This window comes from Manis pentadactyla, chromosome 14 (genome assembly GCF_030020395.1).
Source record: "Manis pentadactyla isolate mManPen7 chromosome 14, mManPen7.hap1, whole genome shotgun sequence".
Classification (NCBI taxonomy): Eukaryota; Metazoa; Chordata; class Mammalia; order Pholidota; family Manidae; genus Manis; species Manis pentadactyla.
The window spans coordinates 68,427,440-68,452,152 of NC_080032.1; the positions used below are offsets into that span (position 1 = coordinate 68,427,440).

A 24,713-nucleotide genomic window follows, 5' to 3' on the forward strand; every position below is an offset into this window, starting at 1 on the left:
GACTGTGTAACTACTATGCCAGGACTTTGAATCAGGGTGTCCAATTGCATGCACACACTGGATGTTAAATTACAGGGCCTTCGACGGTCACTTTCTAGGATGGGAAAATAATGCATAAGAAACACATGCAGATGCTGCCTCCATGACTATGTGGTTTCATGATTTTAGTAGGAGCAAATTAAATTCATTTGAAATTGTCAAAATTTAAAGTGGTGTTAGAGAAGTTGTATTATAGTAATGCTGGAAGGGAAGAGAGATGGTAGGTCAACTATCAACATTAGAACCCATGCTCACACTACTTAAGAGACAAGAAATAGTGCTGCTGAACTGGTATGAACTTCAGAGGGCAGGTCATGCCTTCAGAAGCTTCTGCCTAGACTGAAGAAGCAATTCTTCTCTACCTCCATAGTACCCAGGCTTCTTAGAACTTATATTCCTTGAGACAAGTAACATAGGTGCCTGTTCATAGTACCAAGCTTGCCTGCTATATAATAGATGTTTCTGCTTTGACTATGTTCTGTTTTTATTTCCTTCCCTGTCCTTGGCCATTGAATGCCCAGCAGAAGCCTACTCTAGACTCATAAGACCAAATAACTATCTTTGGATCTTTCTTGTTAAATTATGCTAAAGCTGCAGCCAAAACAAAAAGATCAACAAGAAAAATCTTGGTGAAAGCTAGTCCCTCCAGTCAGGCCTTACAGAATTCCAAAGCTTCTTGAAATTAGTAATAATTACATCAGTGTTTTAAAGTTTCAAAGGCCTGAGTAGGTGCATGAACTAGAAAAATCTCAGGCTGGGAGACCACAAACACAATCTCCAACCCACTCATTGTTATCCTTTGTCAAATCATATTCACACAACTGTAAAGAAAGGTCACTATAACTAATCATATGTTAAGGTTGGGAAATCACCCTAATTTAGCCAAATGGGCTGGTTTTGTCTCATTTTTCCAAATTTTCAACTCATCACTTTGTTAAAATAATGTCATATGCTATATTATTTTGGTTCTATGCTAGGATGTTTCTGGTTCCATGGCATGTGTCCCACATATATAAATCATCAGATCAATGAATGTTATTTTTTTCATAGATACATCTTAATAGGCATATCTATCAAATTTTCTTCTCATTGAGAGTCAAGTGAAATTATCTACTTAGGATAAATTCAAGAACATGAACTCTTACTATTTGCTTCTCAATTCATACACAGAAAATTTTAAAAGGGGGGATTCCTTCTAAACATACTGTTGTTTATTTAATAAATATTTACTGTGTGCTTAACAGCATAGTTCCTGACACTTGACAGGCACACATTGAATATTCAGGTGGCATGAATGAATGAAAAACAGACATGGTCTCTGGCTTCATGGAGACTATATTCTAATAAAAAAAATTACAAAAACTACACAGGCAAAAAAAATATACAAGTTCCAATTAGTGTTATGAATGAAAAAGGTTTGAGCTTTAAAGCAATAGTGAAGGGAACTCATAATCTCTGGGTAATCAGAGATTTCAATATTGAAGCTAAGACAATGTGTAAAAACAAGCAGGCAATAAAATACAAGGTGGAGCAAATCAGCAGAACATATCAGCATGTGCTGAGAAAAGAAATTGCTTAGTGTAGTTTCAGAGACAAATACAACATTATTGGAGTTCAAGGTGAATTAGTGAGAGGGCAACTGACAGGTGATGCAAGAGGCTGGAGAGACAAGCAGAGGATCACTGTGTATATGTATCTTTAGCAGATTTGAACATTATAAACATTACTTAGGTGTATATTCTGTGGCTGCAGAGGTTGGGTTTTTGGGGGGCTTTTTTTTTTTCTTCTTTCGTTTTTAAGGCAATACCAAAATGTAGTTCTAGTCTTTTTATCTTTATTTGAAAACCTAATCTAAACTAACAAGGAGTAGAACATGTTGGGAAAAGATGCTCAAAAGGTTCGTTTCCTTTTCTTTTTCCCTGCCTTGCCCTGACCTGCTCCATGCAGCTTAGTTCATGGAACTTGTAAAGGTCTACAGACTGAGACAATGAGAGCAAAGTCCGTTCTGAGAGACATTTAAAGGATTTTTATAATGAATACCTGCCTTTTGGATTACAGTGATAATCCATCAATAAAACTTTACCTTTTATAGAGGCAAATACTCTCGGAGGTGTGAAAAACTGAGATGAAACACAAACCACTTTTTTTTTTTTCCCCTGTATAAAGTACCAATCTGTTTATTCTGAAGTATAAATCTTCCTTGGTCTTCCCCTGTCTTCTACCTTTTAGATAACTCAAACAAAACAAAGGGAACAGATTTATGTTGTATTATTTTAAATATGCTTCTATTTCATTTAGTAATTGCATTCTTGGATATACATCACTTAAGTTTTTTAACAGAATAATTTCCATGTGTCTAGGACAAGAGTGCCCATATTTTATCTAGATTCTGAGACAAAAGGGAGTTGGAATAACAATTGAAAATGTGTAATTTATTGCTGAAATGTCTCTAAGATTATAAGAAAAAAATGTGTAATGCACCTCCCTCTTTTGGGAGGAGATAAAAAATGTTGACAGTGACAAGATGAATGCTCATATTTCTGTCTAGTCGTAAGATTCTGTGGTCTTTGATTACAGAATGGCGACACACTATTGTATTAGTGACAACTGGGTAAATGATAGTTGCAGCTGGTTAACAGGAGTGCATCTAGGTATTAAATGGGTATGGCCTGCCACCTAGTGGCCATAAGTGCAAGGACCATAATTGTTTAAGAAACCTAGACCGCCTAGTCATAACCTACGGGGGAAACAAGAGGAGGCTGGGACTGCCTTGCAAGTTACGTCATTTAAGTCTTCCAGTCAGATCGAAACAGCCTCAACAGCACTGCTGACAGAAGACGAGTGGCTTACTTTCTTAAAGTGCAAGAAGCCCCATGCTATAGCCTCTACTCCCACATAGCAGAAATCTAATTCACCAACTAGGATTGTCTTAGATTCTACAACACTGCAAGAATTGATGGAGAAGGAAGTAAGGATCTGGCAAGAATTATTTTGTTACTTAGAATAAACCAAATTCAGAAAAGGTGCTCCTAGTTCCAGAATTGATACCAATGTGTTGTTGCAGGGAAAACAGGAGTTCCTATGGCCAGGATCCCCACCTGACCCTCATCTACTTGGTGAAGTAATTGGCCTACTGCTAGGCTAATGCTTCCACACCTGCTGGCAGTGAGCCATTGTTGTGGGTGTTACTATGTCAAGTGCTCTGCCCAGTGCTCTCCTCCGGCTGCCAGAGGCAGAGATGAAATGGATTACAGACTTGCCAGCAGCGACGTGATTCTAGCCACTCCACCTGCCACCTTGAGAATAAAGTTTGGTATAAACTCTTTTACCCCCAACTCAAGTGAACTTGCCCAGGACTGAATCCCCCTCCAGTGCAACTATGGGATTTGAAATTTTAAAACCTGGATGGGAATCCCAGCTTTGCCAATTACTTGGAATAAGACATGCATAAATGTTTTCCCCCTCTGAGTTTATTTCCTCACTCAAAATGAGAAAGGGAACATTTCTCCAGTACACAGATCAAGAACTTTGAAGCTGTATCTCATTCGATCACCACCCACAGCAGCAGTTGGCATTACTTCTAATTTATAGATGAGAAAACGAGGCTCAGAAAGGTGAGTGAGCTTGCTGAAGCCTGAATCACTGGACACAAACCCTTTAACAGGGTTTTTTAATCTGCAAAATGTGATGACTCCTTGAATTTGTTGTAAGGGCTAAATAAGGCAGTGGATTTTTAAGGATCTGTAAAACGTAAATACTGCGTATTGTCTCAGTGGTCTGGTGGGTGGGGTGCAATCAGCAAAGAAAATCTGCAGCTGACAGAATTCAGCAGCTAATAAAAGAAAAGGTGAAACCAGAGGCTCCCTCCAGGCTGTCTGGTGTTCTGCTAACCCAGTTCTCCCCCAACTCAGGCTTCCCAGGTGATGAGGTGGAACGCGGAGCAGCCCTGTGGGTCACAGGGTGACGCAGGAGTCTTGCCCACAGAGGAGCCTGAAATGGGCTTGAACAACAGAGTTAAGGAGAACCACCCACCACTCTGTAGAAGAGCCTTGTTGATTAGAGTCCTCCAGGAACTTTAAAATATAAGCCATCTCTCTCCTGCTGCAGTTTAACCAAAGTGGGGATGTGCAGCACCTGTGTCCTTCAGGGCTGCAGCCTTGTAGGTCAGATGCCTGCAGGAAATGCTCGCGGATGCATCTCACCAGGAAAAGCTGAGCATCTTCAGCGTGGTAGGATATGGACAGAGATCAACATAAACCTCTGCCTGCACTATTGCAAATGCTATACTTTTTTTCTTTCTTCCCCTATGGGTGCTCCCTGAACATGCCTCTTAACAAATAATTGCATTTCTAATTTTTATGTTTCAAGTAGAAGACGAGTGAGTAAAACTTGAAGACAGAACCATGGTTAGTATTTTGGCTGTTGTTTGTCTGAGGGACAACTTAATGAATAATAAGCAGGATTGAGGTGAGCACTTAAATCTTAAGAAACATGTACATTATCTCTATATAATAATCCTATTGTTTGTTTCTCTGGAGAACCTTGATGAACACAGAGGGACGAATATTCCAGAGAAATCTTTGGAAGGTCTTGAGGTTATAAAAGTCTGGGTGAGGTTGAGGAAGTCAGAGTCAGCAAAGCTGCAGCGTTGAGCCCAGGGATGGTGGTGGCAGCCAGATGGAGAAGCTAGTAGGAAACAAGGCAGTTAACAAGCTATGCTCTCATCTAATTGACTGAAGGTTTAATTTGCTTCCAAAGATGCCTCACCAGCTGGCTAGAGATTTTGAGATTTGTACTTAATATGCTATGAGAAATGTCCAATCTGCTTTAGTCTTTATTGCTATATTATGTAGTAGTCACTTTAGAGTCAACATTGTACTAAGAACCAGGCACTGGGATATAAAGAAGAATTAAACATAATCCAGGTCTTAAGAACTCAAGCCAAGGAAGGAGACAAACGTGTAAAGGAAAAATTACAGTATTTTCAGATTAACACACACTATAATAGAATTATGTACATCTTGCCAATGGGTTTCCACCCTAGGCAAGTCCACTGTGGATTCAGTAAGACCGAGGAATGACAATGGAGCATTCTTGGCGTGAAAGGGTTTATTACCTGGCTTTGTTCTCCTGGCAATAGGTTGAGCACTAGAATTACGTCTGCAGGCCTCCTTCATCTCTGCCTCTGCCTAGAGCACTGGGCAGAGCTCCTTATATAGTGACTCACTCAGTAATAGCTTATTGCCTATGAGTGTGGAAACAGCAGCCTAGCAGGAGGCCAGTTATATCATCAAGTAGTTTAGGGTCAGGTGAGGATCCTGGCCATGGGAACTTAATTTTTCCCCACAGTACAAAACAATGTAATTCCAAGAACCAGGCATTATTTTTAATTTACCATTGAGGAAATTGAAATTCATATTGATTAAGTAACTGGCATACTTATACAGAGATGCAAGCAGAGCAAGAGCAATCTAGTCTTTATTTTGAATGCTGTGGATCAAGTGAAGGTTCCTACGGCCAGGATTCTCACCTGGCTCTGGTTGGCTAGCTCACTAAACATGTGTGGGCAATACATTGCTATTGACTCTATATAAAAGAGCTCTGCCCAGTGCTCTGGGTGACAAGGTGGCACAGCTGCAGGGCTGTAGGAGAGCCGAGGCTGAGATGGCTGCAGGGATAGAGGGGCCCAGAGGCAGAGACCAGCTTGCTGAGTGCAGACTCGCTCTGAGTGGACGGGATTCGAGTGACTGACCTGCCACAATGGGAATGAAGTTGGATATAAATCGTTTCATCCTGAGAACGTTCCATTGTCATTTTTTGGTCTCACTGAATCCGTAGTGAACTTGCCTGGGGCTGAAACCCATTGGAAAGACAATTGGTAGCAGTTGGCAGGATTCATTGTTGATCAAGGAAAAGAACAGGCTGCCCTGTTTCCATGGGCTGTGCCTATGGACAGGGAGCCACTCGAGTGTCCCCCAGTGGATGTGTGGTCTCACGTGGCTTGCCTCCTGGAGGACTGGGCCCCACCCCAAGACTGGGAAGGGGTGGAGGTGACACCTGAGGCAGTGAAGTTGGCCCTCAGCAAAACAGGGAATTCCTTAGAGAAACCGAGTGCCCGTCAGGCAGTGGGAGCAGTGGGGAGTTTTTCCTCACAATATCGAGAAAGGCCATAGGGAGAAAGACGCCCACCTGCAGGAAACATGAGAAGAGGCAGCTGAGAATGCGAGCTGCGAGGTGCTGTTGAGGTGAAAAATGTGTTGGTGACTGAAATGGCATCACTATGAGGTGCTGTGGAAATGGTAAAGGATGTCATAGTAGCTTGAGAGGAACCAGCATGAGGAGCAGCGGCCTGAGAGCTCAGGCTGCCAGGTACCAGGGGGCAGGTGAAGGATGCAGTGGAGCCGTCAGCCCCTGAAATGGAGGAGTGGAGGCCCTGCCAGTGCCAGAGGCATGGGCCCCTCCTCGGTTGAGACCCCACCTATTTGAAAGCTGGTGAAAAGCCAGGACTTGGCAACCACGGGTTCCTCCAGGAGAGGTGCAGCACCCTCCTCAGGCTGTGGAGCGCTCCATGCTGTGCTCCTACTCTCGGGCTCAAGGAATGCTCTGGGTGACACAGTGGTATGGCTACAAGGCTGCAGGAGAGCAGAGACGAGCCTGGAGTGGTGGCAGCACCAAGCACAGAGACTGAGACGGCTGCGGGGGCAAGAGGCCCAGAGGCAGAGACTGGCTTGCTGCATGCACACTCGCTCTGAGTGGACAGGACTCTAGTGACTGACCTGCCATCATGGGAATAAAGTCAGGTATAAACCCTTTCACCTCAAGAATGTTCGACTGTCATTTTTCAATCTCATTGAATTCATAGTGAACTTGCCCGGGGCTGAAAGCCATTGGCAAGACAGATGCCATGTTCCTATCTAAGAAACTTACTATATGGGAAAAGAGGAAATTGGGTTCTGGTGAATGAGCCATGTCTCTCAACTTTAAAGGTAATGTATTTGTTTAAGATACTTTCAAACTCTTGTAAGCTTCCGCCACCTTAATCTTTATTCATTTGTGGCTAGTCCCTGTGGTAGGTTTTTAAAAAAAGGATATAGTTGCATTTTAAAAGAACTTGAAAAAGTATGCTCACAAAGTATAAAATATACCAGTAATTAACTTTATAAAATAGCCTGAACATTATTAAAACTGGGAATGTATGCAAATCACTTAGCCATGGTCTTAAATTCCTTATAAACAAAAGGATCAAGATAGAGATTCAAAGTACTAATTTTAATTCCCACCCATTTTAGGTCCATTATAACATTTTTAGCAAAGAAGGAAAGAGTGGGGCAATTAGCATTATATTCATAAAAATAACACAATCTCTTATGCTAGTAATCAACTTGGCCCTTGGAATTTAGAAATGTTAATGCTGTTATTACTATGTAATTGGCACATGAAGCATTCACTAATTTATAATTGCACCATGGTATCAAACCTGGACTTTACACGAGCATGGAATGAATATCTCCTTTAAGCTACTCTGTTTTATGGTTACTTGTCCTTTTACCTAATCCTCATAGAGGTGCTGCTCCTGGAGACAGCACAGTAGTTAGGGAGGAGGGAAAGGCCCTCCGGGTAGAGGGCAGTGTAAGGAAAGGGTCTGAGGTGTAAAATGACCACTGCGTTTGTAAATAGCAAACAGAGGCAACTCAGTTATAGGAAGGGCACCATCACAAAGAGAAGTTGGAATGCTTTATAGCTGCAATCTTTAACGTGATCAAACTTTCACGTGTAATCACTAAAAGGCCCTAATCTACTTTGACCATGGTGAGGACCCAGGCATGAGATTTGCAATTAGACCTGAGTTTGAACCTAGCTATATAGCTCAATGTTAGCTCTTTGACTTGGAAAAGTTAACCGTTCTTCCTCCTATTTATCAGTCACACTGAATTAAAATATTCACCCTAGAGTTTATTTCCCAAGATTCAGTGAGAGAACATTACCTAGCACAGTGATTTATACATAATTGGCTGATAAAGGTTGTTCTCTTTGCTGCTTCTGTAATTCTCCTTGCTCAGTTTTAGGTATTCTGCTGGAGGGATTTGCCATTTGGGGGTTTTTCCAAAAGGAAAAGAACCCTCTCTGCAATTTCCATCGTCTAAGGACTATCTATCCTTAGAGACATCCCATTCAAGACACGCCTCTTCATTTTCAATGACTCTTGCCATATCCTGAAATTGAATGAACACTATTCAATGGTTTGCAAAGGATTTATTCAATACTCACATCATATGATGTAATTACCACTCAATCTGACAGGAAACTCAGATTTTCATTTGATCAGAAGAAAAACTGGCCCAACTCAGAGCCAGTTACGTGGCAGTGTTGGGATTCAAGCTGTTTCCTGCCTCCAGATCTTTCTCGTAAGCTCCAAGAGTTCCCAAAGTTCCCTTGACTGGTCCTTCTGTAACTTGTGCTGTTATGGATGATTTAGTTCTTAACGGAATTACCTAGTCCTTGAACTGATATCATCTGTCCTATCAGAAGCTACCATGCTTTCACTAATTTTTGAGCAACAACTCTGTCAGGCATTGTTGTAACCAGTTTGTGTCAATCAGTAAACAAAGCTTCTGCCTCTGTGGAGCTTACATTCTAGTATGAAGCCTTAAGAAAATGTTAGAAGGTGATGAGTGCTAAGTGAAAGACAAAGCAGAGCAAGGTGGGATACAGTGGGAGAGCCAGGAATGGATCATGGTTGCTGAAATACCAACAGAGCCTGAGAGGACAGGTGAGCTGAGACTGGAAGGGACTTAGCCCATGTGGGCATCTAACAGGGAGCTACTGTTACTGTTCCTTGAATGCTGAGCAATATGTCACCCACAAGGCTTTCACTGAATGATGTGAGCCAACTCTGAGCCTGCTTAGAAGTGTAAAAGTTAGAAAATGCTCCATCCAAGAGGTCAAGATCATTTTATGCATGTTTTAGGTGCTAAGTACCTCTCCAGGAAAGTCATAGGGATCTTAAATAAATACCTGCTGTGCTCAAAACACAATTGTCAAAGCAAATGGTCTACCATGCTGTTGTATATACACAGAATGACTTCAGTCTTCCATTAATCACTGTTGAAATAAATCACACCTGCACATTAGCCATCTGAAACACCATCAACCTTTAGGTGTGACCACTTCTGGTTACTTCCAACTTTGGAAATCTGGTCGTGTGTATTTATAAAGTACCAAAGTGCCCACAACTGTTAAGCGTAAGAGGGAAAAAAAAGCAAAAGCAAGTCCGTAACAGAACAGGACAAATGAGGCTGACATCATCAGTCTCTCACAACTTTTGGGACAGAGACTCTAATGTTTATGTTTTGGGGTTGTTTCTGTTTTGTTTTGAAGCATGTATCAAAACAGCTGAGAAGAACAAGCTCTGAAGCTGAGGCATCCACAGGATAGTTTGCTACAAGCTGGTGTCGCCCAAATTGCAGACATAGCCCTGTAATGTGCAGGGAAACCAAGGGGCAGTGGAAGTTGGGGGGCAGGCCAGGGGCAGGAAGCAAACACTTGGTTACTCAGGGCGGTGCGGAAGTGACAACCCGGACTCAGAGCCATTCAAGGACAAACTGGGCCAGTTCCCGAAAATAACTGGTGGTTTCATGCCTGGGGGAAAAAATTTAAATGAATGCTTAGAGCTTGTTTAAATCTGTCAAGAGTAAAATTACCCAAAAGAAAACACAACTAGAAATAGTTAAGTTTGGGGGAGTAAAAACTGGATGGAATCAATTTATCAACTAGTTTATTTTCCACAAGTGACACACTTCATTACTATAGCTGAAATGGTGCTGTATCCATGGGCAAGTGTACATGCACACAAGCCTCAAAATCATACCATAGCTGTATTTGCTGGTTAATGACACGAATGCAGAGTAACATTTCCATGGCAACCGGCAGTAACTGACAGTATTGTATGCAAAGGTCACTGTGACAGCAGGACAGGACTGTGTACCACCCACTCTGGGGAGTGAGCACTACTCACACTCGCCAGTGGCATGGTGCCCCTCCTTGTGTGCAGGGCAATGCACTTATCTGCCTAGTTACCACTGTTCATGAATTGACCACCACCTGTTCTGTTCTTTTGCAGTCTTAATTTCTGATTTCACAATACAGTCTTAGAAACTTTTTTAATGCATAATGCTTGAAGGTAAGAAAATAGTTCTGCATTGAGGGAAAAAAAAATGGAATAAAGCAGAACAGGCAGCCATTTAGGAGTGGCACTCTTTTTCCAGTGTCCACCCACGCAGGGCAAGAGCCATACAGGGGTATGCTGAATCTGGGTGGCACAGGCACCAGTCTCTGCGGATGGTGGGAATAAGCTTCCATTTTTATACTAAGAGAAGGAGAGTGAACATATCTGTCTGCTGGGGAACTTGGGATGGTGAAGTAAGGTGTCGTTAGTAAACAGGTCAATACGCATAGATCAAGAATATCCTTGGCAAACCTAGAATGTCTGCTCACCCTACATATAGACAGAAACATTTGAGATCTTTCTACCAAAGTACATGGGAAGAGCCAAGGGTCCGCCTCTGACTCTGATGCTCTCCCAGCCTCCAAGGGAAGAATGAGCTTACGGACACATCTTTTGACCTTGGTCTCCCGAAAGCAGCGTCCAGTCAGTCAGTCTCACATGAGACTTGGAGCCCAAGTTAGTGAAAGGAAGTTTATAAACTGCTTTTAGTTCAATTGCCTGAGGGTGCTAAGTAAGCTCTAAAGGTTAACTAGCAGGGAACACGGGAGTAGAGCTGAGAAATACTATGTTCAGGAAAGAGCATTGTAACCAAGTCAGAGCACTGAAATACGTTGCCTGCATCTACCTCTGAACTTAGCTAAGTCACCGAACTTTTATGGATCTATAAAATCAGAGGCCTGATCTACAAAATGCCATATATTTTCCAGGCAGAAAATCCAAAGATAAGCAGAACTGAAATAAAAGGCCTCGTGGGGGAAGACAGGACCTTAAAATTCAAAGTACCTCTTGGGCTTAGCAATGGCCTGTCTCCTGCACTGCAGGCACTCCTTCCAGGGTGGGTACAGGGCTAGGATCAGCCATTTTTCCTTTATCCATCCAGTCTCATTCTTAGGTAGTGGGAAGCGTGTTGGTTCTAAAATACAGTTAATATCTTAATTGAAATATTAGCTTCCATTTGGTTTTATCAAAAACAGCACTCTAAAATTCATCTGTTGTTTCCAATGCTCTGATATCAACATCGAAACTGCTCAGAGCATCCCGTAATTCCTGCCTGCGGTGCTGGTCAGTCTTGGGCTTCTCCCTTTCCTCAGTCCTGACTCATTCGCAATCTGTGCACTGCACGTGACTCGGGGGCGGTGGATCCTGTCACGGACCTTTGATAACCACCTACTTCCTTTGTGATGACTGATAAATTCTGTAAACTTCTACAGAGGCCGACACTGCTTAGGGATATAGCTGCAAGACATTAAAGAGGATTAGAGATGGTTTCAAAGTTCTTTAAGAAGTTTCTACTGCTTTTTGTCTTTCATTTTCTGAACTTGTCCCCTTGCTGACCCACGGATCAGTGCCTGACTGACTGAAAGACTCTCAGGTGGTCAGAAGTCACCAAGCTTGTTATGACCGCAGGAGCCTTTCCTAGGGGCCATCTGCTGCTTGGTGAGACAGTGGCCTCATGCTGCCCAAGATGCGATGGAGACAATGGGGTTTGGTCGGGACACAGTAAAACCAGGGATACTGAGCAACGCCTTGCAAAGGTCAGTGAACTGCAGAATCACAAGGGACCAACGCTTGTGCTGACTCTGAGAGGCTACATCTGGGACAATGCCTCAATATCTGCATTTTTCATAAGGACATCCACTCCCCACACCCTATATACTGATGCAGGCAGTCTTCTGCCTTCAGCTTTGCAAGAGCCAGGAAGCCGTGACAAAGCATTTATCTGCAGAGAATCACGCACGTACTGCCACTGCAGCAGACACGCTGTCCACATCCACCCTTGGACAGTAACTCCTGAGCAGTACAGAGCTGAGGACTGAGGAAACGTACCCCCATCTGACCATACGTGAGCATTACTTCTAACTGCCACCCTCTGTTTCCTGCTCAGAGTTCACACATCATCTACTCTACTACATACTAAATAAAAGCAGTGTTTATGAACTCATGGTTGTTTTTTTTAAGTATGCAATTACTTTATTTCCTTGGCCTGACAGTATAAACCTCATTATACAAGAACCTGCAGCTGACAGAATGGACAAAAGATTTCCCCCACAGGAAGGACCCTTGCCATTAGCAGAGATGAAATGAAATGTCATGTCTGAGTGCAGCTCCTGCTCCCCACCCCCCACCCATATAATAACCCTGAAAGTGAAAATAATCAGAGTCAACAGAATCTCCAAGAATTACTTGTGTCATCCCCTCAACGTTCTCTAACTAGCAGCTGCAGTAAATGAAAACAAAAGGAGGGAAACAGCTGGCCATCACTTGGCATTTCTGTGTAAGGGACAGAGACGAAAGGGACAGTGGGAAGGGAGCTGGGAACCCGGAGAAGTGGGAGGTGCAATCTACCTTACCTCATACCCGCCCCCTCCATACACAAGACATCTCTGTCCCTACACATGGAGCTAAGTTTAGGAAATGCTGAAGGAGCGGTTCTGGCCTCTAATTGGAAAATGATCGTGGCTCATTAAAGTCCCAGGTAGGTGTGGGATAAGGGGCACCAGAGAGCAAGCAGTTTAGCCAGAGATGCTCAGTATAAAGTCAATTCCAGTTTAATGCTATCCTAATTACCTTCATAATCATAATTATACTGCCCCATTTTCCAACACTAAGAGAGCTCCATTTAAATTGCTGTGTCTGATGTCTATCACCACCATTGGGGTGGTGCTGTGATGTGTGTGTGTATGTGTGAGATTAGCATTGCGATGGGGAAGATGTGTGGAGACAGGATATTGGGGTCACAATGCTTTAATTATAATGGGTCTCTTTTGGTCCCCAGGAATGGTCCACTACCAGTAGTCCTAAAACATTCCCATCCCCTTCTCTACCTGCCTTGTGCAAATGTCAAAAAAAGAATCTCTGCCCCAAGAGAAGGGAGAGCAGGAAGATACTGGTGGTCTGTAGTCATCTCTGGCCCCAACCTGCCCACCTCCTGACACTTATGAAACTGCAGAAATGTGGCATGACATCATCCCCATTCCTCTATCAAAGCCAATCCAACAGCTCTGTCCTGGTAGGCTTTCTCCCTGGGATGAGGAAGCAGCAAAAAATATCAATTGAGCATGTGAAAATATGACAATGGTGTGTGCACTGTAGTGTCTCCGAATGTCTTCACGTTCTGTCTCCTCCGCAGTGGGAGCCCTTCCCTCATTCCCCAAGTCCCACACACAGCACCCCCCTGCCCCGAGTCCAGGTGCTCCCATCTGCCGGGCTCCCACCACTCACTTCCCATAGACGCTCTCATCACTGTACGCCACGTACAGGAAATAGTCTTCCTCATGGTTGTCCTAGGGGAAGAGACAACAGCACAGTTTAGAAAAACACAATCACGTAAGATTCTGAGTCTCACACAACTTGGGAAAGCGGGTGTGGAAGATATCACTCACCCCCATTGTAAAGAGGAATACAAAATAAACAGCAGTGGCTGGAATTCAACTGAGTTCACAACAGATCTTCACAGAGATCACCATATACGTAAGTATCGGATATGAACAGGACCCTTAAAAGCTCATTCTCACACACAGAAAATGCATACAACAAAAATACATACTGCACTATCTACTGACAGGGAATATACGCTGTGGAATAAAAATAAGGTTACAGGTTATTAGAAAAGTTTTTGTAGTTCACTAATTGGACAGAGTAAGATGATATTCCTGTGAAATCCTTTAAGGAATAGTTACAGACTTAGGTGACATAGCATGATGAAGTCCTTTACTATAGTTTTCTCATTAGATTCTGACAGTTTACCTATTATAAACCAAATGAAATCATATAAATTATTCTGAGTTAATCTGTTAAGACAAACAAATCAGCGTGAAGACTTTGCCTTAATTTTATATTTCATTTTATTTGGAATTTTTGCAGTCAGAAACCATTTTCAACTGTATCAATAAAGACGATCTAAGATTAAAACACTAGGGTAAGGCAAGACTGAGCATTTGCAGGTACACAATCCAGCAGGCAATCCCTAAAGGACAAGGGGTGTGTCATCTCCCAGGGCCTCACACTGCCGTGTGTAAGAGGATCCGCATAAATAGCACCTCCTGACCCAGTTCCCAGGTGTGTGACCAACACACAGTTCAACAAAAGCGAGGGAGCACGAGCGCGCCAGGTCCCGTGCGTGGGACCGTTACCTCATACAGCTGGCCCATGGTAGCGCTTGTGGGAGGGATAGTGTTGTTGACAAAGAAGAACAAGGCGTCCTCAGGCCGCAGGTGAATCCTCTTCCGGATTAAGAAGTAGAACTGGCCAACTGGGTGAAGGAAGGTGGTTTTAGAAAAGGAAGGCGAGAAGGGAGGGAAGAAAACAAGGGATTCGGAGAGGGGAAGTCCCAGGAAAAAATTCTAGTGCACCTGTTCCCTTTGAAATACCAGCTTCAGATACCATCTGAGCAGAGCCAAATACTGTTCTACAACTTTAGAAATAACAAGTGACACTCAAAGAAGCCTGCGTACTGACATGCCACCGAGTTTATTCCTCAAGCCATCCCCCCTTTACTCAATTTCAGACCCAACGTTAGCATATCTACTCAAAGCCCAAGAACGACTTTGGGGGAGTATTTATGTACATCCAGACTGAAATAATCCATTAAAACCTGATTTGAAACACACTCCCAGCCCTACACCCACTCCAAGACACACCAGTGATGGGAGGAAGGACTCCGGTGACCTCACCCAGCCCCCACCCTACCGTGGGCACAGCGAGGGGTTCAGCGCTTCGCCTTCCACCAATACTGACAAAGCCCCAGAAGGCTGACACTCAAATCTAGTAACTACAGCAAACATATCTAGAAAATCTCTCCAGTGTCTACTGGATGTAGCAGTTATCCCACTGAGTATCACTAAGCCTTAAGATTGATATGTTCTTTGTAATTCCAAACGGTATCTACAAAACCAAAACGTACTGACAAAAAACTGTAGCTCAAGGAGACAAGGTATTCAGCTGAGACTCTCTAAAATGTGATCTTACCAAGAAACTGGTCTGGTTTTCCTTTTGGAATAAATTGGTATCATAATTAACAAAGCGGAACTTTAAGTGGGGTAAATAATGGATGTCTGGTCTTTTCTTTCAAATCTTTGCATTTTGCTGTGCCTAAATCCAGTGGAACACTGTGGAAAATGCTGAAGGGAACTGCCGATGAGGAAGAAGTACCGAGTCACTCACACTGGAAGCCTCTACCTCTGGAGGCTCCCCCTCACTTTCTCCACCTCTACCTTCTCTCACCATCACACTCTCAGGCACGCGGAGGGGGTGGGAATGCTTTGCCATGGGAGGGTCAAGGCGGAGAGCATTACCGGTGAGGTCCGAGGGCACCAGGTACTTCCTCTTGTCCAGGTCAGGCACCCTGGCCTTGGGAGCCTTCTCCACAATCACCTGCAGGGAGGACAGCGGCAGTGAAAACCACAGCATCTAACCCAGCACCTTTCCATCCATGCTCTCCAGCTGCCCCGTTTGAAGTGAGCTTGTCTAGGCCAATAAAACGTTTCCATTTCTTATTCCCCCTTGCCTCTCATAAAACATGGGAAAATGGGCTTCCTTAGCAAGGTTATAGTTTTCTTACTGAAATAAGGATTATGGAAAGGGCACAGGATGAAAGTAAAGAGAACCTTTATTTTAAGTAATTACAAGTTACCTGTAAGGTGTACTACAGGATATATGCTATCTGGTATTCAATTAGAGCAGCAAGAAGAGTGGGTTTTCTCAGATGGTCCTGAGTACCTATTAGTTTTATTTTCTTATAAATGCCATTTTTATAGATACAGGTAATGGAGCTTAAATTTTATGCTTTGTCAAAAGACTCAAGAATGACTACAGGAATATTTGTTCAAGGCATCATTTTATTAAGTGAAAGAAAGTATTAAAACAGCTCTTATGATATTTAAGATATCTTAAAATCTATAGCTATGTAAAACGATGGCCATACAATACCCATGTATCAATGTTGATTATCTGTTAGGATTTTAAGGGGCTGTCAATGCCTACATTAAATATTTCTATAATACTTCAAGTTGTATAAAGAGCATATAGTTCTGTAATAAAGAAAAAATTAAGATACGTAAAAATTAAAGACTTTTTATGCATGTAAACTTATAAAATATATTTAACATTTTACATGTTAATTGAAACAATATATTAAATTTGTTATATATTACAAAAATATATTTAGTATTTATAGATATGAATTATATAACACAATTTAATTTAAATTATAAATATTTCAAAACTATTGTGAAATAATCAGCTTTAGATTTTTAGCTTAGAAAACATAATCATTATATTTTCTAAGATAGAAGATCTGGAAGTATAGAAAAATTAAAGAGGTAGACATAAACACTGGACAAGTATCCCCAGTAGCTGTGTGATCTTCAACAGGTCACTTAACTTCCCTGAGCTTCAGCATTCCAGTGAGCAAAAGGAAGAAAACTCTCCAACGCATTTTTTACAGTCATGGTTCTTACACAATGAACTTGAGAAATTCATAAGGTATTATGTGAAGTACTTTGTAAATTATAAAGAGCTATCTAAATATAAAGACTGCCTCCTTAAAGGGAGGAGCTTGAAGGTTTTAAAGGGAACAGATTAAAATAGCCAAAACTTTTTTTATATATTTATGGGGGAAAAAGAACCCTGCACCAGGAACCCCAGAGGGACATGATCACACGAAAATTTAAAAAATAAAAACCAGAGGAAGGATATGTGAATCAGAAATTTAAAAGTAGGAAGAGCCCCAAGGAGAGACCGGTGGAAGCCCAACAATGAGGAGGGACAGGACGAAGCAGGTTAACAAAATCCAAGGGACAGACAGAGAGCCTAACATTGTATCTCCAGGGAACTACGACCGGGCAGCTCCCATGGTTCACCAGAAAACACTGAGGATGCCACGAATGCCGACTCTACTCACTTCCAGTGGGCCCTGGACTAGATGCGGTGCCTGTACGGTTCTGTTCTGCTCATCTGTGAAATGTGGCTAATGTTCCACAGGGCGATCAGTTTCCTGCTATGTTACTGGTTTTCACTACCCTCTCGCTATTGAAAGAATTTCAGGATCCTAAGAAATTGCACAAGAACACCCATTCTTTTGGATGACAGCTAAGAAGTATTGCTGCTGAAGCTGAGTTCTGTGAGCCGGCAGGATGTGTGACTGCTTACTGACACCAGTGGTCCAGCTAGAAGAGGCTTCAGAAATCATTTACTCTAACCCTCTTTTCTGTAAACTGGACACTTTAGCACAGCAATATTACAGGTTCTGCCCAGAACTAGAACCAAATCTTTGAGCTCAGAGTGCAGAGCTCTTCTCCTGCGTCACAACTAGAACTAGGTCACACGCTGAGCACCTAAGGAGCAGGTTGGGAGGCTTATCACTGGTTAAAACCTAACTGGGAGAACCATGAGATTTGATATCCTAACAGATTACAAATTACTGTAGGGGTAAAACATTTAACACCACACAGCGAACAGGAAAACAATGGGGGGGGATGAACATAAATATTTTGGTGAATGCACGAAAAAGACTGAAATGGGAAGGGCTCAGTGAGAAACTGCATGGCGATTTTAAGTAAACTTAGGAACAGGTACATTTCAGTTTGTGACTTACCTAGTACTGGAACAGAGCCTCCTACTTAGGTGCGTTCTGAAGAAATGGTAATCATTTTGCTTACTGGGTTACCTTTCTGTTATTACACTGCTCTGAACTCTTGAGGGCAGCGTGTTTCTCTATTCCCAATACCTAACCGTGTGAGGCACACAGTCTACACTTAATTCTGTTTACCAAAACTGTGTTAGAACCTGAGAAATGATATGACACGCAGGAACCAACAGCCAGGGTTGGAATCCAAGTCTGCCACACACCAGCCACGTAAAACCTTTAGGAAGTTACTTAATTTCTCTGTGCTTCAGATCCTCCATCTGTAGAATGGGATTATAAAGGTGCAAGGACTGAGTCAATGAATATATATAGACTAAGCACTTAAAATACTGCCAAGTACATGGCAGGCTATCAATAAGTTATTACTTTTAAGTATTACTATAAGAGAGTAGGATTGGTATCACCAGAACCGTAGCAGTCATCTAAGGTCCAGAGACCAGGGAAATAACTTGTTAAGGATCCTTTACTGGATAAGAGGGCTAGCTCTCCTTTTTAGCTGAAAACCTTTTTGTGCGCAGTTCCCGGGGGATGCAACAATTCTAATGTCTCCTCTTCCTTCTAGGAAAAGGACTGCAATGGGTTTCTACTGCTGGCATAAAACCCGGGCTGGTTCTGTTAGGCGTAACACCATGAAAGTCAGGTAGGGATTGAAAAGGAGACCCAAAGAGTACCTGCGGGTCAAGAACGGGCACTGAATCATTACAATTCCTTTACCTGTAAATTATAGGTAATATTTATCCAAATGTCCCTGCCTGAAGATAAGGAGTACAATCTTAAAGTCTCTGTGCCTCCATCTCCCAAATCAAACGGTTACTGTTCCCTCTACCACACGTAAAATAAGTCTTTGGCGTTCCAATCTGGCTGCGCAACCAACGTTAGAAAAAAACCGGGCAAGTGGCGGGGGAGGGAGTGTCAGAAAAAGGCCCGGATGCAAGAAAATACCTTACTATTTCTACTCTGTTCCTTTTCACTGCCTGCACTAGTTTTAACCGCATAAGCCAGCTTCCAAACGGAGAGAAAAAGGCGTCAGTTGATCCTTACTGGTGTTCAGGTATAATCTGATCAGAGTTAGTAGCGGAGGGCGGGTGTCTGCCCCCACACACGCCCCCGGAGCCAAGAATGATGAGGCAGCCGGACCACTGCGCAGACAACGTGACCTTGTTTTCAGAGCTAGGCCTGTCTTGTGGCGCACCCCACCTCCCTTCCTAATCTTCACAGAACAAAAAAAAAGGAGCCACTGGTTTCCAAACCCTTCCCTCTCAAACCGAATGCTATGAAGGCCGAAGTCAGCTTGAATAAGGGTGATTCACCTAAGGCAGAAATCGATGGGGGCAAACCCCACTGCACCGGGTTACTTATTCTCAGAACATTTTCCGTGTGATCGTGCAGTCTGCAAGCGTACGGGCCCCACCTACGGCTCCCGCACAGAAGGGCCACATCTGGAGCCCATCCCACCCACGCGGCCTCCGAATCCTGCTGAGTCACTCAAAGGCAGGCTCTGCTCCACAGCGGCGACAGCCCCGAAGACGGGCACGGGCCCCGGGACGCGGGCTTCGTCCACCCCGGACTCCGCCAGCAGTGAAGGGCGTTCGGGGCTGTAACGCGGAGCCCCTCGGTGCCCCGGCAGCCACCCGTCGCCAGACGCCCCCTCCCCGGCCCCGCTCCCGTCGCACTCACCGGGACCCTGTCCGGGTATTTCTTCCGGATCTTTTCGCCTTCCTTTTTCCGATACTCAAAGGGATGGTCCTCCTTATACTGGAACTTCATGATGGCCCGCAGGGTTCCTAAGCTCCCGGGCCGGGGCCTGCCTCCCTCGCAGAGCGCCGCGTCTCTCCCGCCTGGCGTCCCTCCTCCAACTTTCACTCTGTATCACAATCGCCTCAGAAATACCAGCTCCGCCACAACGCAGCTCCGACTGAGCTTTCGGAAGGGATGTCGTGTCCCCGGGTGCGGACGTAGTGCACCGCCAGGCGCAGCGATCCCGGCGGCTTTTCCCGAGCGCAGGCGGACCACCACCACCGCGGCACGGCGGCCCGTGACGTCACCTCGCCGGGCGCGCCCCGCCCCCGGCGTCCGGCCCCCGCGCCCCGCCTCCGCCCCGCTCCCGGCGTCCGGCCCGCGGGCGGGTGGTGGGCAGGAATGCTGTCCCTTTACAGAGTACCCTTTTCTACCCACGCGGTACCTGAATAGAGTTTATTTGAAAACGTGAACATTTTAAAATTCTTATTTTATTGACTGTGGCATTAAAGATGCTTTTAAAGCAAAAACGTAATGTTCAAAAGAAGTTTTCTTTCCCTTCCTTGCTGTTTCATGGTTGGGCCCAAAAACAAACACCCAGAGCGAAAATACAGCTTTTCCCAGCTGGTTGGGATCTGGAGTCTAGGGAAAGAAGGAACCTGGGTCCTGGGATTCCTTTGGCCAGTGCATAGATGCCCCGTGCTTGCATTTTGCCCTTTGCCCCTTCAGTTGCAGCCGCCTGGCACCTAGGTGTTAGGCTGGCTCTCCCTGACCATGAATGACCCCTCCTTCACCGCGTTGGCGTTGTTTTTTGTTTGGCTGTCTTCCGCAGTTTGTTCCTAGAGCAGCAACATAAACAGAGCATGACTCAGGAATTTGAAGAGGTGTATTAAGGTGAAGGGCATGTAATCAAGGTCCAGGGACGTGATGTCAGTCATGACTACTGAAGGTTTCACGCACGTTCAAATATAGAAATGATTCACTTTCTCTTATTAACCCAGAAGTTGAGCCTATCTTCTGGAAAAGAAATTACCAGGCAATTCAGGTGATAAACTCAGTAGTTCACAGTATTTTTTCTTTTACAAAAATTCACCCAAGGATAGTACTACTGGTTAAGTGTTTCTAACATGAATAGAATTTGCCACCTAAATGGCTGGTGTAAGACTGGAATGGTAGGCCAGGTGCCGCGCTCACCACCGCACTCTCTGGCCCTTCCTTTCCCCACTAGGAATCAAAAGACTATTCACAGCAGAGATTCAAGGAACCTGTAGGGGGAGGGCTGCGTAAATTATAAAAGATACGGGAAGATCTGCCCTGAACAACTCCAGGAAGTTCTAAGAAATATATTAGATATTGGGTAGTCCCTGTTACCTATCTTCTATCAAGGTCTCAGTGTCTCTGATAGAAAAAAAACCCCACAAAATAAGAGAAACTAAGTTTCATTACTGAAACAAGGAGAACGAATTGTATAGCCTAATTCCTAAGGCTAATTATTTTTCTCCAAGACATTTTTCAATTCTTGTTTGTATGAAAATCCAGGAATTACTTTCACATTATATGTTCGTAAGTTCTTAGTCCCTATTTTCAAGTTGAAATTTTTGTCTCGTTTTAGCTTTGACTCAAATACAGCTAAATCTAAAGCCAGTTGAGAAAAGTAATTACATGGGAGGGTAATAGTTTTAAGAGTGTTTTTTTCTGATCAAATCTACTGAAAACAATCAAAATGCTGAATTAAACTTTTATTTTAAAAATACCTAAGCACAGTGGGCAATTTATCTATGAAAAATGATTTGGAGATGAACTTTTGGTTAATCTTTCTGTCTCAAGGCTTCTCCAATACTTTTCCTTAGAACATCCTATCTGCCAATTTGCAAAGTGTGCCCTCTACCTTTATTTTCAGCATAACACAAAATATCATACAGAAGGTAATTTTAAAAGTTAATTCATTTAATTAGGTAAAATGTTTCAAAAATCCTTTTCTAACCAAATATCAAATGCTATATTAAACAGCTCATATTTCAGGAACTCTCATTCATTACTGATGGAAATGGGAAGTGATACAGCCACTTTGGAAGACAGTTTGGCGGTTTCTTAGAATACTGAACATTCTCTTATGATATGATCCAGCCATCATTCTCCTGACTGTTCACCCAAAGAATCTGAAAATTTCTGTCCACATAAAAACCTGCACACAGATGTTTATAGCAACTTTATTCATAATTGTCAAACTTGGAAGTAATTAAGGTATCTTTGTTAGGTGAATGCATAAACTGTGGTACATCCGGACAATGGAATATTATTCGGGGCTAAAAAGAAATGAACTATTAAGACATGAAAAGACCTTAAATGCATATTACTAACTGAAAGAAGCCAAGTTAGAAAGGTTAAATGATGTACAGTTGCAACTATATGATATTCTGGAAAAGGCAAAACTATGAAGATGATAAAATGTTCAATGGTTGCCAAGGGTTAGGATTGAGGGAATGAATAGGTAGAGCACAGAGGATTTTTAGGGCCATGAAAATACTCTGAACATATAAATCATGGAAACATATCATTACTCATTTGTCCAGACCTTTAGAATGTACAGCATCAAGACTGAACCCCAATGTGAACTATGGATTTTGAATGATTATTACATGTCAATGTAGGTTCCTGGATTGTAACCAATGTACCTCTCTGGTAGGAAATGTTGATGATGGGGGAGGCTATGCATGTGTCAGGGGGCAGGGAGTTTATGTGAAATCTGTCCCATCCTTCTGTTTTTGCTGTGACCCTAAAACTGCTCTAAAAGTTTTTAAGAAAAAAAACTCACATTCCTCAAATATCCATTTCAAATTCCTTTTGTACTCTTCTAATATTTTCTGTTCTCAAGGGTTAGAACTTTTTTCAACCTTTTGTTTTACGAACAATTTTCAAACAGAGAATTTCAAAGCAGTGTGATAAGCACCCATATGCCCACCACCCTAATTTTTTCCATTTAAAAGTAAATGACAAACATCATGACACTGATAATACATTCTTCCTACTAATAAGAACATGCACCTACATAATCACAATACTGCTATTACACCTAAAAGTATTACCACTATTTCCCAACACATCTATTATAGAGTTTGTATTCATATTTTCTCAATTGCCCCTAAAATACTTCTTTTATTTTCCCCTAACCGATCAATAGAATATTAATACAGCTGGAATTAACCATATAGATAGGTTTGGCTTCTTTTTTATTCAGGATCTTTTTATCTTATCACATTTAAACTGATGTAAAACTAGAATTTCAAGGTATTGATCTCCAGTGAGAAATATAATACTGTTTTAGCTACTCACAGCCATTTGCTTAATTCAGTTGATAAGCTTGGAATTTAAGCAAGGGAGTTAGTTATTTAATTTGAATTTTTAAATAATCTGCCATTGGTAAAACAAGAGCCAGCTACCATCAGGATAGATCGATGGGCTCCAAGACCAGGAATATTTCTTGCCTCTAGGACTAAGCATAGGTGAATCTTCCATCTTAATAATTTGAAAGTACCCACTTTGCTCCATCCCAACTGTCACAATCTTAACTTAGTCTTGTTCAAAAGCAAAATTTAACTGAATACAGTTTAAAGATATTACTGGCTTTTTGGGATTCAGTGATTCATGAGTCAGGCAGCATTCCATCTAACAGATAGAAAGGCCCTCCAGGGAGCTGTACAAACCGAGGGACATCTATAGGCAGAAGGGCAGCTAGCAAAGTTGTTGTTCTGTGGCAAGGTTGCCTTCCTTTAGGGATGGCAGGGCTCTGTCAAGCAGATGAACACTAGTACTGACCAGGTAATTCCAGATGGACTGGTTTAAGATCCACTCCTGAGAGAGGCTCAAACTGTAGTTAAATTAGGTATTAAATCTCAGTTTGGTGACGTGGGCTTAGCACATACTATTTTTTGAAATTCTCTATATGTCTGAAAATGTTTGTGAAAGATTGAAAGAAAGCTTTGACCTGTTTTATTTGCCTTACAGTTGTCATTAGCTATTGCTATATAACAAACCACCTTAAAACAGTGGTTTAAAACACTGTCATCTATTTTGCTTCCAAATCTGGGGCTTTAGCTGGACAATTTTTTCTTGGGATCTCATTTGTTTTTAGTTAGATGGTGGCTGGAGATAGGGTCTTCTTTGAAGACTTCTTCACTTGCACCATGTTCTAGAGATATGATGTATTGTTCATTTTCCTCTGTGGGGTTTCACCAACGGTCTCTTCATGTGGTGGCTGCAAGCCAGGCAGGCTTTTCCATGGCAGCTGGAGCCTCTCTGAACACATTTCCCAAGAGAACTCATCAGAAAGCATGTGGCCTTTTGTAATATAGTTTTTTAAGCTTTGTTGTGCACTTCTCCCTCATTTTTATTTTTCAAAGCAGTCACAAAGTCCTCCCAGATTCAAAGGTACAGAACAATAGTCCCCCCCACACACCCAGATAGGAGGAGTATTTTAAAAATTCATGGACATGTTTTAAAACCACCGCTATAACTCAAACCTGTTATTAATTAGCCTTTAATAGTGTTCTTATCACTTCTAGGATAATGACAGAGAAAGCTCTCTGATGGCAGAATAAATATAAGAAAACCATATTTCATTGTGTTACTTCTCTTTTTACTATCATTCAGTGGTCAGAGATTCTCCATAGTCTTTGGGAAAAGTTCAAATTCTTAGTAGAAAAACAGAGTACTTATGGTCTGGCTGCTGTTTATCTCTCAAGCCTCATACAGCCTTTTCCTTTTGTGCACTGATGTTCCAGGCATACTAAATTACTTAGATTACTTCTTTCCCTACAACTCCATTGTTTCTGGACATTAGATATTACCAAAGCCTCTTCCTGTGAAAATATTTTCTACTTTTTTTCCTTGTAATTCCTATAACTCATTCACAGTGTAGTTCAGGCATTACCTTCTCTGGGAAACCTTTTTTCATCTCCCTTGCTTAGCTTCTGTATCCTTTTCAAGTGCTTCCAAAACATTGTGTGCCTGTCTTTGTCATTCCACTTGTAATGATGTATTGTTCATTAGGAAATATGCAATGTCTAT

General features: G+C 42.6%; 1 protein-coding gene and 1 long non-coding RNA gene across 6 annotated transcripts in view; both read right to left on the reverse strand.

Moving 5' to 3' along the window:
• GABARAPL1 (GABA type A receptor associated protein like 1) overlaps nt 1-19,967 on the reverse strand; it is a 32,410-nt gene extending 12,443 nt beyond the window's left edge. The window contains exons 1-5 of one of the 5 annotated variants that reach the window (XM_057492051.1): nt 19,587-19,966; nt 15,559-15,637; nt 14,398-14,516; nt 13,487-13,548; nt 2,155-4,725 (exon numbers count right to left, since the gene is read on the reverse strand). In XM_057492051.1, the coding sequence (XP_057348034.1) occupies nt 4,671-4,725; nt 13,487-13,548; nt 14,398-14,516; nt 15,559-15,637; nt 19,587-19,676 (405 nt within the window). In that variant the 5' untranslated portion in view covers nt 19,677-19,966 and the 3' untranslated portion in view covers nt 2,155-4,670. Of the gene's footprint in view, nt 1-2,154; nt 4,726-7,770; nt 8,253-9,341; nt 9,679-13,486; nt 13,549-14,397; nt 14,517-15,558; nt 15,638-19,586 lie in introns of those variants that run through there. The other 4 variants (XM_057492049.1, XM_036910351.2, XM_057492050.1 and 1 more) reach the window with 4 other exon arrangements.
• LOC130680768 (uncharacterized) lies at nt 16,084-19,580 on the reverse strand. The gene is made up of 2 exons (XR_008993802.1): nt 19,220-19,580; nt 16,084-18,169 (listed from the first exon to the last, which is right to left on the reverse strand). It is a non-coding gene; the product is annotated as an uncharacterized LOC130680768 (long non-coding RNA).
• Nucleotides 19,968-24,713: the final 4,746 nt, after the last annotated feature.